The sequence below is a fragment of the Amblyomma mixtum genome, chromosome 2 (assembly GCF_055824585.1).
Source record: "Amblyomma mixtum isolate Tamu chromosome 2, ASM5582458v1, whole genome shotgun sequence".
Taxonomy (NCBI): domain Eukaryota; kingdom Metazoa; phylum Arthropoda; class Arachnida; order Ixodida; family Ixodidae; genus Amblyomma; species Amblyomma mixtum.
Window position 1 is genome coordinate 37,386,929 of NC_143013.1, and position 14,444 is coordinate 37,401,372.

The window sequence follows — 14,444 nt, forward strand, 5'->3', positions numbered from 1 at the left end:
TATGAGAGTCTTCATAGTTCGACGCGATCAATGGAAACCCTTTAAAAGAAAGATTTTGCTACATATCGGAATAATGGACCATTATCATCAATATTACTATAAAAAAATCTTACAATTTTCAAAATTTCAAAATTTTTGTCCGAAATTGTTGGACATGAGGAATCGAACCGTGCTAGGGATGCAGAAGATAAGTTTCATTCAGCTTTTAACAGCAACTGCTGTTACTTCGCTGAAAACGCAAAAAATAAGAAAATTTCATCTTCGGGCAACTAATTCTTAAGTGCAACCATTGCACTACTGTCGTTTGTGTATTTTAACTCTGGATTAATCTAAGAGCATGGTCCTGCATCAGGAACGCATCAGAGAAAATCTTCTTACTTGTGGATTAACACAGCGGTGTTATTTCAAGTTTCTCCGTTTATCATGCTGCGCGAGGGCATAACCAGGAAACGCAACACGCAAACACTTCCGCGCCTAGCTAATAACTAATGTTTGTAAACACTTGTAAGCGAGGTTGCAGGGGTAGCAGGGCAGGGGTAGCAGGGGAGCGGTCACGAGTGTCGGAAAAGCAGAGTTGGCACGGTCACCAACCCCGGCAGTACGAGGAACGTAGGCAAGCACAGGTGTTGTCCCCTTAGCGCGTAGCTGGCTGCGTGAAGGGGCGACCTTTCCTGGCCTTTCCTGAGGATGTCGCTCGAAAAGCACGCGGAAAGCCTGGTCGCGCTCTTCTGACATGCTACGCCTGCCCCTCCAGCACCCATCGGTTACCTTGGAACGCACTCACAGCGGAAGAAGGTCCGCGCTGTGGGGTCCCAGGTGCAAGTGTGTCGCTGACGCGCCTGAGGCATAGCGTACCGAAGGGCGGGGGGTGAGGCGCCCGAAGAGGACCGACGCGCTAGTCCCGGCTCAAGCGACGTCCTGTTTGGACGTGGATGACCCGAGAGGCTCGCTGCCCTTGAGTTGTACATAGTTGTATCACACTATGTATATTTTGTCATGAGAATGCATCTACGCCTCACCCCTGGCGTGAGCTGCACCTGCTGAGACGAAGCAAGAAAATTAGGAGGCACTTAAATCCGCTTTAAGAGTATGACGCGACAGGTTTAAAGGGTTCCTACAGTCGCTTAGCCGGGGATCTCCTGGCACACCCATTCGCAGACATCAACACACTTGTTGCCATCATCTATTGCCTATTACGTATCAATGCCAATATTAATTGGTGGTGATAATTAGGAATTATAATTAACTAAGTGTTCCTGTAGCATAATTCGCCTACTGTGTGATGTGAGATGCTCTTACAAGATCTCCATTTATCCCACTGAACGAATGTTCCTGAGTGTTGTACAGGTATTGTGCCCGGCTCCTGATCTAAGGAAAAAAAAAAGGACTGTTGTTTCATTCCTCTTGACTAGCTTTTTTCTTTACAGCGAAACTGCTGTTCTACGCCACAACCCTCTCGACCAATCAGGCTTTTTCAGTCACGTGGACGCCGACACCGGGCTTTCCGCCTAACGGCACCTTTAACGCTATCGCTTAAATAAACTGAAATTCTCCACACTCATGATTTAACCTCGTGTTCGGCGCGTGACTGCCATAGTTCCACGGTGTTGAGTGCAACTGTTGAAAATTTACCTGAGCCCTTGCGTGTTGAATTAGAGAACTAGATGATGATATAAGAGTAGGAGCTTTGTGATCGGAGAATAGATTCCACACTAGTACTCATAAAGTTTGGAGGGGCGTCTAGGGATCTAAGAACACTATAACGCCTTAGTTTTCATAGCTGAATTGTGTCGCAGTTGGACATGGAGGGTTGTGTGTAGGATGAAGAAATATGCAAAAAGTAAAAAAAAAAATGGAGGGGACATATAAGCTCCACCCTAAGTGTATGAAGCAATAGAAAATGGGTTAATTTTCATATATGCACAAGGTCAGTCTCAACATTAATAGATCCGTGGGAGTTCTCCTACCCCTCTTTGTACAGTGGTGCAGCGGTTAAGCAATGCGCCATAACCCTGCGATGATAGGATGCTATTCCCGAGCGATCAATTTTTAATTTAATAACTACCTGCCACTGTGGGACGTCTGCTCACTATCCGGTGAGCAGGTTGCAATGACACCAGAAGGTGACGTAACCTATGTTGTCCACCTGCCTCCTAGGCTGCCCTCTGGGACCACCTGCCAGGTCCATGCTCGAGATTTTCGCCTCACAACGCCGTCGCCGAAAACGCCGACTCCGAATTTTCTGCGTAACGGGGCCTTTAAAGCTCCCGCGTTAAAATGTAGTCCATTGTTGAAGTCACCGGGTATTTTAGCATCACAAAGGCTAAAAAAAACATTTTCCAGAATGTTTATAATCAGCCAGGACAGCAGCTTGGGCATGTTGGTTATTCATTCTTGATGGAACAGCGCAAAACATCGGGACAAGAGACAAGCGCTTGTCTCTTGTCCCGATGTTTTGCGCTGTTCCATCAAGAATGTTTATAATGTTCCATAGGGGCAAAAAAGGGTGGTGACCTATGAACTTGAACTACTTCGACGTCTACTTCCTCTTCCGTCACTTTTAACACCAGATAGTCACTTGGTGCCATTTTTTGTTTAACTGAATGCGCAATATCAAATAGTAGAAACCTCAGCCAGAGCCTCCTCCTGTCGTCAACATTTCCGTCTCAAATTGATTAAAACAAAACTAATTAAATTTTTGTGACTTCAGTTCTCTTCAACAACAACACAAACAACATAAGATTTTCGCTGAGAGGAGGCAGAGATTCCAGTGTCGACAGGAAAGCGTTCCGCTTGGAGGGATAGAATTAGAACGCATAGAGGAGTTAGCCTATAGATTGCGGTTAAGTGCTGAAAAGGCAGCTCAACTGTAGATGAATTCAACGAAACGTCCGCACTATTTGATTCGCTTACACAGCGCTAACGCTAACGTACGACTTGCGCAAAACGCTGCGCCATACGCTCTTGTGCCTGTTCTTTCTTGTCTGAGTATTCTTTTTTCTGAACATAGTTGCTCACGGGATTCCGGCATTTATTTTTCGTTAAATGGCTTTCTTTTAAAATTCACACCAATCACAAGTTTCATTCTTTAGATACTAACATACCGGGGCAAATACTTGTGGACAACTACAGGTCGTTAGGGGGCAGGGGTGGAAGACCCTGCGTCAAGGAGCGCTCGGGATGTTAGTTTTTCAGTGCCTACAAAATTAAAGATAAGAAGGAATAGTAAACATAACCTAGATGGCACCCTCACGCAGTGTTGAGCAAGCAGTAATGGTTGAAACTCCAGTCACGATAAACGCAGAGTCTCCAGCCCGAATGTGCAGATGCGAGGGTTAGCCAAGCGTGGAAGGCGCGCCGCATTTCTTGCGAAAGCACCGGCCCTCATACAAGGAATAATTACACTCCTGTCGCAAAAGATGAATGCAGAATTTGTTTTTTTGGTGTCATCCATCTTCTACCCGAATGCCAAAATGTTTAAACGGGAGACTATGCTAACCAAACCAAACTTTACATAAAACGAGCATCCTGCATGCGCGTACACGCTGGTTTCACACCCTGAGCTGAGGTGTAATTTTCTGCACCCCATCCTTTGCACAAAAGACAAAAATATTCCTACATGAAGAAACAGAAACGAAAACATCAACAAACACAAGTTCCCTCGCATATTGCACCACGGATCTGAATCCAGACAAAGAGGGACAGAAGGCCAAAGGCTTGACCGCACCTTGCCCCATGCCCGCGACCAGCGTCTACCGCCAGCGAGAAACCGCGCCGGGGGACTCCCAGTAAAGCTCCTCAACCCTTGCATCGTCGCCCGAGTCACGACGGTGCTACGCAAAAAGCAGCGAAAGAAGCGGACAGCGGCATCTCACAGAGGAGTCTCGTGGGATAAGCAAACAAGCAAAAAATAAACTCCCGCGCGAGCCAGCGTTATTGCACCTACTGCCCCCCCCCCCCCCCCCCCCCACCCCCCCACCTTACTTTTCTACTCCTTTTGCTGCGGCCATACGCCGCCTCGCATTAGAGAACAACCACCGGCGTCCGCGTCACTTTCCTCCTTGCCACGGTCCACGTCTCGCGGGTGACGTCGGCCGCTCTTCCGAGAGCGAAAGGACCTTCCGGAGGGAAAGGGCCTTCGCGCCAACTGAGAAGAGACGCCGCACCGAGGGTGAGGAGGAGAAGGGCTCCACCGGCATTCCCGTTACGTCCCGCAGTGCGGACGGCGACGAGGAAGGGGAGAACGGACAGGTGGGAGGAGGAGAAGACGCAAAGGCAGCGGGCGAAAGGCGGTGTCCGACGGTGGCATCTCAGAGGAACCCCCTCTTTCCTCCTAGCTCCTCTTCCCTCTTCCTTCGGAAGGCCCGTCCACCGCTCATTCGTGTCCCATTATTTTCACTTTCGTCCAGGGCCTGTCCTGAATTTCGATATTATTCAGCCGCCGCCGCTCGCCCTTCTCAGCAACTTCTTTCTTTGTGGTTTTGTGCTTTGTCTGTCTGCCAGCGTCGCCTCTCCTCTCCTCGACTTTTGTCCATCTTTGGCCCGCGCTTTCTCTTTTCATTACGCCCGGCTTCTTTGTCCTTTGTTTTGCCTTTCGAAGCCTTCCTGCGAGGGGGGAGTGCGCCTCGCCGTAAGGTCCTCGCCCGCTCGTGGCTGAGACGAGGAGCCGGTGGATATGGTCGAGGTGGGAGGAGGATGGAGGAGGTGCGGAGGAGAGAACGGAGGGAGAAAGTGTAACGGTCCGCGAGTACTCGCGAGGTCTGGGCCGAACCATCGCGTGGGTATATAAGCTCTCGGGCTGCGGACAGGGAGCATCATTCCCATCGCAAGCGTCTTCCAACCCCTATCGCAACGAAAAACGTGCTCTTCCTATAGCGTCAACCACGAGCGCCGCGGCAAAGTTGGCTTCGCGGAGTTGAAGAAAACTGCTTCGTCATCGTGCGTTCCCTCTCCATCCGCCCCAGCACGCTTGGAGTTAGAGCCCTGTCGAGACTACAACCAGGAACCATGCTTTTTAAGGTAAGGCACCGAACCACCGTGCCAACGCTAGCCTCAGCAGATGCCACGCCTACTCCTAAGCTTGTTTGAGCCATAGGTTCGGACTCGGAAAGGGTTATGGCTGTGCAAGTTTTTAAGCGAATAACTGCTAGGAGGCACAACCTTGCAATGTTTCATATCTCAAACGTCAGTAGTAGAGGCCGCTACATTGAATCCTTTGTTGAGGATTCTCAGCTCTAGTTGACGATACTGGATCAGCAGTGATGGCAGAGCGGCGTTACTCGCTTCACAAGATTTTAAGTAAACAGCGCCAGGAGTTAACAACTAAAATAAATCTACAATTTAAATGTCGGTAGCACCATCAACCTATTTCCAGCTTCTCATAGATCAGGCTTTAAACCCCGTGGGAGCCTGCAACAGCGGCTTCAGCATTACCAAAGCTTTTCGATGCAGCGCTGCTAATACTCTGCTAATGTTCTATGCAATGCTACCAATTTTTGCACGGCGTGCATAAGTAGCTCAGGGATCGGTCTTATAGATATGGCTCCCTCTTAGCACTCATTATTAATTGTATTGGAAAATTCAGCGCGGCAAAGGGACGAGTGCAAAGGAAGAAGATAAAGACGAGCTCCCAGCTTAGCATAATTTTTGCCTTAACTGTATAGCAATGTTAAGTATTTGCCGTGAAAGCACGTAGCCATAACAATGGCCAAAAATAATAACGCTGGCTGAATCAACTAGTTCCTGATTAGAACAGTGCAAGAGTCAGCGGGAAATAAGTGTTGAACTGAAATTAGTTAAGCATCAATCTGTAGGGCCCTCTAGATTTGTTTTGAACTCAGGAGGAGTAAAGCATCCCTCTGTAATTAGCATTCGTTTCAATTTGTGGATGAACTTGGAAGACAGTGATCGGAAACGACCTCCTCAATGGCAGCAACCACGGGTTGTCTACAGTGGCACACATTTCATAACTAGAAAGTTTTCTAGTAAGCACAACCGCAATTTTGTGTTAAGCTTTCATAAAGGTAGATTATTTAACACTTTGATAGAGCTTGTGGAATTCATTTCATATTTTTTTCTCGTGTGATTAGGTAGATCGTATCTCATGGAAGACGGGTAGAGGAAGTTCCAATTTTGTATTCGTAAGTAAATCAGTTCAATGGATATGGATGCTAGCAGAAGTCCCTGTCGATTTCGGCCACATCAGGTTGATTACTTTGCCTCAATCTACGCTTCACAAGAAAAAAAGATCCAGACGAGAACTGGAACTGGTCAGACGTCCATCCCCTTGGGAAGCGCCCACTGCGAACGATAACTTTAGCTCCATCGCTAGCCCCGGCACCAATTGTCAGCGTGCTGAGACGGCTATATATAGTGAAACATGATCGACAGCGATGCTGAAGAAAAAAGTGGCAACCTTACCCTTCCTGTCTTTTTTAAATAACCTTGCTCCAGTAAAATCTAGCAATGGCGCCACGGACGACGGCATCAATTATATTACCGATTAAACATTTCTCGGCGCCACGGACGACGGCATCAATTATATTACCGATTAAACATTTTTCGGCGCCACCGAACATACTTTGCGTGGCCTAGCGCAGTCTCGTGAAAGAAGCTGAGATAACGAGTAAGATAAGATCTAAATTCATACAACGCGACCTTTAACGTTGATATTTTGGTATAAAGATGTGTCCGAAATAGAAATCGATTTAACCGCAGAAAAGACGAACCGCTGAGAGAATATTTGACATTTAAAACGTTGAAGAATTAACTAGATGCGTATAAGAGAGCTCCTCTTGGTGTCATCACCGTTAATTAAGAGAGATAACTCGATAATATCCCTCAGGTTCCATGAGGATGTCATCGGTGCTTTAGTTTGTGGACAAAGGACGTGTCCTAAATCTTGTGGTATTTGCGGATGTGACAAGCCAAATCAGGTGGTCAATGGCTTTATTTGGAGTCCTCAACTTCAACTGATAACCATCGACAGAAGTTGGCTACTTAAGCGCCGCAGAAAAGTTTGATTGTGAAGCGCATGGAGGGGGGTCTACACGAGACAGGCTTTGCGCAAAATGCGGCGTTCTCTTGCGGGAAAGTTTCCTGTCCGCGACAATCAAGTGTTCCGTTCGTAATAGGCGATTTTTCTCGCGCGGGGCTCTTTCCGGCTCGAATCAAAGCGCGCAAAGGGAAGCACGCGAAGAAAGAAGGGCACATGAGCGGACCGGATGCTGCACGACCTCCGCAGCTTCTTTCCCGGATCACGAGGAGTAGCGGGCTTTCGTGACTAACCCGACGAGCTGGACGAGCAAAGGGGGAAGGGCGGAGGAATCTTGTCCGGTCCAAACGTTGCTATCGGAACGAGAGCGCCGCGCTCGTCCCCGCCATTCTATTTATACGGCCCCCGCGGAGCCCTTTGCTCCTCCGTGGCTCGCGAGGCGAGGAGACTGCGACCGCAATGAAGAAAAAACAGAGAGAGAGAGAGAGCGCGAAGGGAAGAGAAGAGGAAACAGAGGGCGGTAAAGTGGAACCTGGGAACCACGTGCTCGTCCAAATGAAGCCTTATTTCGTCGGGTCCTCCCGCGTGATGAGCGCGAAAATGAGTCCTAACTTTCTCTGACCTCTCCGGACGACTTCTCAGAGAGCGTCCGTAATGGTCCACGCGCCGCGGAGCTTTCGCGAGCGTTGCCGGACGAGTGCACCTGACGAGCTAAAATGGTTCTGTCGACAAATATCCAGCCTGTTTGCGCACAGTTTATATATATATTTGAAGCCATTTTCCTGGTCCTGCGTAGTCCCTCCCATTAACGAGGCCGCTGTTGCCATCCGCCCTTCGGGAAACAAAACTTCGTCACAGCTTGGCGCTCCAGGTGAAGTTAACGAGAACCCTCAGCTTAAAGTTACAGGGATTGAAAAATATGTGAGTGAAGTTCCTGCTGTACAGTTAAGATACTGGTTGCTTTATGTGCAGCATCATCAAAATGCATATTTGCACGAATTTTTGCAGATATGTCAGCTGGCGAAAAAAAATCATATTTAATACATATTTCTGCTCGTAGTGCACTTGGCGGCGCTATTCATGTCCAAGGGGTGAAGCCGTGAAATTTGGAATCATCACCATACATAAGAATGGCGCTCTTTGCCCCGCTTTCATAGCAAAAATGTTCGTTTTTCGTGAACAACCAAAAACTTCAGTTAGGTTTGACAATATTTACTGCAACGTGGCGTGTTGAGAGAGCTTAAAAGAAAAAAAATTAGAACTCATAAGTGTTACGTCGAGATAGTGTGCCGTTATGTTTGTGAGTACACAACTGCTGTTCACGTTTGAAACATTTGTAGTAGCTCCGCAAATACGCAGGAGTACTGGTCACCAATTTGCTTGCCTTGTTACACACCTAAGGAACGATAGTCTGTTAGCCGTTTAGGACATTTAACATAGCTACATCCGTCCTAGAATAGGTATGTGGAGTAAATGGGCGGTCACACAGAGCATATAACTAGGGAAGCATGCCAGGAATACTTCACAGATTGCGAAGATGTTTATGACTATTCTCTGTCTCCTGAATATATTTTGAGCGTCCTCGCTTATCATATAGGTCATGGTGGTTAAAAAAAAACAGAGGTGTGTAAGTTTCGTGCACGTTTAAGGACCGTACTTGGTCGAAAGTAGGCCGCAATCCTCCACTACGACGTCTCTCATGGCCCGTCTGCAACTTTGGGACTTTATAACTCACACATCATACCATTAGCGACCACTCAATGCCTACCCCCAGCATCTGACTTGGCAAACAGAAAACCTTTTTACCCATGGCATTTATATGCACAAGAACATGTGCTATATCAGCACACTGTTCCTGTAGACGGTGGAACACTCCTACAAAACCAGCCATATCCTGCGATTGTAAATACAACCCGATTTGTTTCCTTTATTCAGTTCCCCAAATACACTACACGTAAAGGAAAGCTGCATCAGCAAGACATTACAGGGTTCCTAATCTCTTGTTTGCTGCTTTAGTTCTGAACTCTTGTTCCCTAACTTCCTAAGTAATTGTACAGAAGACACGCATTAGGTTTATGCGGGTGCGGCTTGGTGCGTAAATTTTTTATTTTTCGTCTCACTTCACAATTTTGTTTTCATTCTCGTAAAGATACGAGTAGCCACAGAAGTTGCAGCATTCTGTGCCTATGCGCTACAAGCTGTAAGTGCCTTATTGGCCTGCCTTCAGCTGGGGGCTTAGGTGTATAGTTGCTCTAACACTCCGAAATATTTAGTTTTCAACCTCCAGATATGTTTAAAATACTTTTTCATTCGGAAAATGAAGCTTCAGCCAAAGGATTATACAAAATATTGCTACGGCCGAACGTTATTTATCAGGCGAGGGTGTTCACAAAATGCTTGATAACACGTGAAATGATTTTCGTTGTTCTACAGGGGCTGTGCCTAAGCCTCATGGTGGCCACTGCCCTTGGCGCTGGTCGCGGAGGTGGCTACGGCGGTGGAGCCGGAGGCCACCATGGTGGTGGAGGTGGCGCCGGCGGTTTCGGAGGAGGCCATCATGGAGGAGGTGGCGGAGCTGGTGGTTTCGGAGGAGGCCACCATGGAGGTGGAGGTGGAGCTGGTGGCTACGGCGGTACAGGAGGCGGAGGCTATGGTGGAGGCCTTGGCGGAGGACTCGGTGGAGGAGGTCTTGGTGGTGGGGGTCTTGGAGGAGGCCACCATGGTGGAGCCGGAGGAGCTGGCGGTGGTGGATTCGGAGGACACCATGGAGGTGCTGGTGGTGGTGGCGGCTTGGGAGGAGGCCGTGGTGGCGGTGGATATGGTGGCGGAGGAGCTGGTGGTTACGGTGGCGGAGCTGGCGGCTACGGCGGCGGTGACTACGTAAGTGTGGTTTGTTTTCATGTTTGACTTGAATTAAAAGGAGCACGATATATAAAAGTCAATCTGAGCATGCGGAAGTTTTTCAGACTTTTCTAGTTTTATGAATTTTGTGGGGCCTTTATACACAACTGATTGCGTGAACATTGCGCCGCAAGGGATCAATGTGTGAGAGTGACCGACCATATATGTCTGTCTATTCATAAGGAGGCGCGCATAAAATTTTTCAAAGCTAAATAAAAGCACGTTAGGGTGACAATAGCAATATTTCAGCTGGGCAATGTTCACCTCTAATTCGGAGGCAGTTTCCCTTTGTTCCGTGAGCCGGATTTCGCTATTACTAACGCTCAATGAACCAAATGCTGCGGTACTAAATGTCATGGTTTCTTAACACGGTATTGAGCTTGTTCAACGCATGCTATTTGTATTGCGAGGGCTTTCTGTAAAACTCTCAGGTGTCCCTAAAGAGCGGCACCGCAGGCACATCCCAAGTATATATATTTGGTTGCGCCACGTGCATAGCCAAAATAACGAACAGTTTTCCCCCGTACAAATGCATGACTTAATTAAAATACTTTTCTTCACGTTTAGGGCCAGCCTACCCCGTACAACTTCGGCTACGATGTCAAGGACGAGTACGGCAACAGCCAGAGCCGTCAGGAGAGCGGTGACGGAAGCGGCAATGTCAAGGGCAGCTACGGCTACACCGACACTAACGGCATCTACCGACAGGTCAGCTACGTCGCTGACCAGAACGGATTCCGTGCCACCGTCAAGACCAACGAGCCCGGAGTCGGCCCCGCCAGTCCCGCTGACGCAGAGTTCATTGTCGAGCCTCCTCCCGCAGGCGTTGTCAGTCAGTACGCCGGAGCTCGCGGTGGTGGTGGATACGGCGGCGGCGGCTACGGCGGAGGACACCACGGAGGTGGCGGCGCTGGCGGATTCGGTGGCGGCCACCACGGTGGAGGCGGCGGCGCTGGAGGTCACCACGGTGGTGGTGCTGGCGGTGCTGGCGGCTACGGCGGCGGCGCAGGCGGATATGGTGGCGGTGCCGGAGGTCACCATGGTGGGGCCGGTGGTGGTGCATACTCCCCGCCAGCCACTAGGTACGGCGCTGGTGGAGGCGGAGCCGGTGGTGGAAGTGGCCCCTGGAAGTACTAGTGCCTCATTTGCGCTCCAGCCACACTGGAAACTTTTCTGTACCCAGAAGATGCAGCGTTTGCCTTTTCCCAGGGGCTAGCACTTCTTGACGCTTCGTTTTATTGATTATTAGCGAGAGGAAGGCCTCTCCATTCAGTAAAGCCACTTTTGCCAGTCAAAAGCTTACGAAACGAAGGTACAAGGTCACGTGGCTCGTCAACTATGAAGCCTACTTACATACTGACCACTTTTTACAACATTAACATCTACTTTGAACGTACATGGAACTTTGATATCTCTCCAATTCTAAAGTGACTAAATACCACCAGTCACGGGGTGCTACTGCATACTTCTGGGCAGCGAAAAAGTTTACCGTGTTGGCACAACGTAGCTAACGACAAGCTGTGGGCCTTCGCTTCAGGCTTTCACCGATTCTCGAGGACTTCGCACGTGTACATGTGTGTGTCTATGTGTGTCCTGTCCTGTGTGGAGGGGGAGCTGTCGCTTGGTCGGACTGTGATTGCTCGGTACGCACGGAAATGTACAGCATGATGTTCTCTACACGTCAAAGTCCTAACAGGAGCTTCTGCGAGCCAGCCCGTTGCCCGGTCGAGTCTCTGTATGACCCTCTGAAAGAACCGCCGATTCCCTCCGGGCCGACTCCAAGTTTGCAACGGGAATCAGCGGGACTGTTCACTCTCCTCCGGGCAGCGAGAGCGAGGCGCCACTCTGCCTTTATTGTGTTTTGTTTGTGGGTGTGTTTTGGGGATCCTACTCCTGTGTGTGTCTGCTAGCTGTTTGGGAAGCAAGTTTCGTTTTCTTATTGACCCATCACTGTGTTCCTTTCGCGAGAGTTCAGTGCGGCTACTCGACATAAAACTGTGTGTTCTTGGCGTCCGGTTTTTTCCTGTGCTTCACATTTTCGGGAAACGTAGTGGTTTTGTGTTGTGTTCGTTTCGATGACGTTGCCAGTGGTTTAAAGCGCTTGCGCTAGCCGGCAAACGGGGCGAGGGTGTGGCATCTGTTGTTAGTTCAATAATACTCAACGCTCTATACATGTGACGGGCCGGCCGACTGTACGCAAAAGGAAATGCCAAACTGTGTTGTGTGCGTCTGCGCATTTTATTTTCTTTCCTGTACATGAATGCCTGTTTTGTAAATGACGTTTGCGGCTGTTCCTTACTGCGCTGTGCGGCTGACAACATGTATTTGACTGAGTACTCGTGTGTGTCTCTAGAACCTTGTGCAATAAATCTTATTTATCTGTACGACCTTGCTCGAGAGTCATATGTTTCGCAGCCATTTGGGAGTTCTCTGACTGTGAGAACTCCCTGCTGCCAATTATTCGTGGTGTGCAGAGCTTTCAAATGCCTACAGCACGCCACCGCGAGATTAGATCAAGAATGGAACAAAGCTCCAAAGCGACTGGCTCTTCCCCGGGTGGAACAAGCCAGAGGGATAACTGGTGCATACCCCCTACAGCACCCTCGCAACAACCGCAACCGCAACTACAACTACTGCTCCTAATTTTACAACTACTACTCCAACTACTGTTATACCATCACAACTACTACTGTCGCTACTACTACTCTACTACTACAACAGCTACTGCCACCACTACTCCTACTACCACAACTGGTACTACTATAATAACTAAAACTGTCACAGCCACGTCTCCACTACTACTACAGTTACTGCCGCCACTACTGCTACTGCTGTTACTGGTACTACTACCATAACTACAATAGTCACTACTACTACTCCGCTACAACCATAGCTACTGCCGTCACTGCTGCTACGACTGTTACTGCTACTACTGCAATAACTACGGCTACCGCTAATACTGCTACTCTTAATACTACTCTTCTGCTACTGCTGCTGCTGCTATGACTGTGACGGCAAGGGCACCATTAATTGAGGAAAGCCCGGCTCATGATACTACAGTCACTGAAAAACAGCAAAACAGAAGCAAGAACTGATGGATGATTATGAGGATTCTTGCAACGAAGCGGCGACAGCAGGCAGCTTTTAACACAATAGCGTTAAATGCCCCGTTCTCCAGAAAATCTCTCATCGGCGTTGTCGGCGTCGGCGTTGTGAGCGAAAAATCCCGGGCATGGCTGAAGCATGTGGTCCCCAGTGAGCAACCTAGGAGGTGAGTGGGTAGCCTTAGTCACGTGACTTTGCGCCGTCATCATAACCTGCCTACCGCATAGTGAGAAAACTGCCCACCGTGACAGGTGGCAGCTAAATTAATGACTGGTAGCTCGGGAATAGCAACCCGGGACGCGCAAGGCCCATTGCTGGCAGTATTTGTCGTCGCAGAGCAGTGGCGCATCGCTTAACCGCTGCACCACTGTTCTAGGAGTGGTATGAGGACTCCCAAGGGTCTATGAATGTAAAGTAGAGAATGAACTTCTGCATAAATATGAATAAACCCATTACCCTATTGCGTCACACCATTAAGATGGGGCTTAAGTGCTCCCTTCAGTTTTTTTTTGCCTTTCGCTTACACTGGTCACCTTCGCTTTGCGTCGTTTATTTCATCCGTTCCGTTTTCGTTCCGCTCCTGAGTGGGCTTCTGGCGGGTGAAGGATTGTGGAGGGTGAAGATGGGTGGAGACCTTCTGCAAAGTGGAGGTGGTGGGTGTAAGTGGTGGGCTTCTTGACGAGCTTCTCGCATAGGAGGCTTCTGTAGGGGTGAATTCCGTGCCCCTGCTTCTTGCACTCTTAACAGAAAGAACTAAAGAGAGAGTAAGTTGTCCTCTAGCTCACTCTGTTTTTATAAACGAGTGTGCGGTAGAGGACAGCGTACTTCATTTTTACTCCCATGTAGGCGTATTAATGTTTACAATGATTGGCTTGTGGTGGGTGGGTTTAGATGGAGTTTTTATGTACGCAGGAGGTGGTTGTGTCGGTTATGGGAGGCGCTTCTGGACGGCGGGGGCCTCACTCCTATTTTCTCACTTGTTGACGTCGTGATTTGCGTATTACTGCGATTGCAGTAACGCGAAAGAAAATATGCGCTTCATTCCTGGATCAATGTCTTGTAATTTGTATGACAGACTAAAACATACTAAAGGCTCTTTATAAAGTTTTGTCGACAACACTGAACACTTGCTTCCACAGAAAAAGAAATTGTATCAGCGTAAATAATATGTTGACTGAGTGCTATTGTCTGTCTGAAAATGAGATAAATAATTCAGTTCGGCGCCTGGAATTCCCACTGAAGTCTAATGCACTCAATAAATCAAGCACTGCTTTTAACGCAGATTGCTTCCGAATCAGTAAGTCATTCGGTCCTGTCATTATGGAAGAAATTTTTTTTCGCTTTTTATCTAGCTTTGTTTTCTCCATTAACACTTGACTTCTCAAATTGTTCGCAAATTCTATATCCTAAACTATATTTCTACAAAAAATAGAAAGAAATAAAG

General features: G+C 48.4%; 1 protein-coding gene across 1 annotated transcript; it reads left to right on the top strand.

Moving 5' to 3' along the window:
- The first annotated feature begins 9,406 nt into the window (after nucleotides 1–9,406).
- On the top strand, nucleotides 9,407–11,624 carry LOC149359007 (uncharacterized). The gene is made up of 2 exons (XM_089568963.1): nucleotides 9,407–9,874; nucleotides 10,463–11,624. The coding sequence occupies exons 1-2, from the start codon at nucleotides 9,407–9,409 to the stop codon at nucleotides 11,030–11,032; spliced, it is 1,038 nt and encodes a 345-aa protein (XP_089425089.1). The 3' UTR covers nucleotides 11,033–11,624.
- The last annotated feature ends 2,820 nt before the right edge of the window (nucleotides 11,625–14,444 follow it).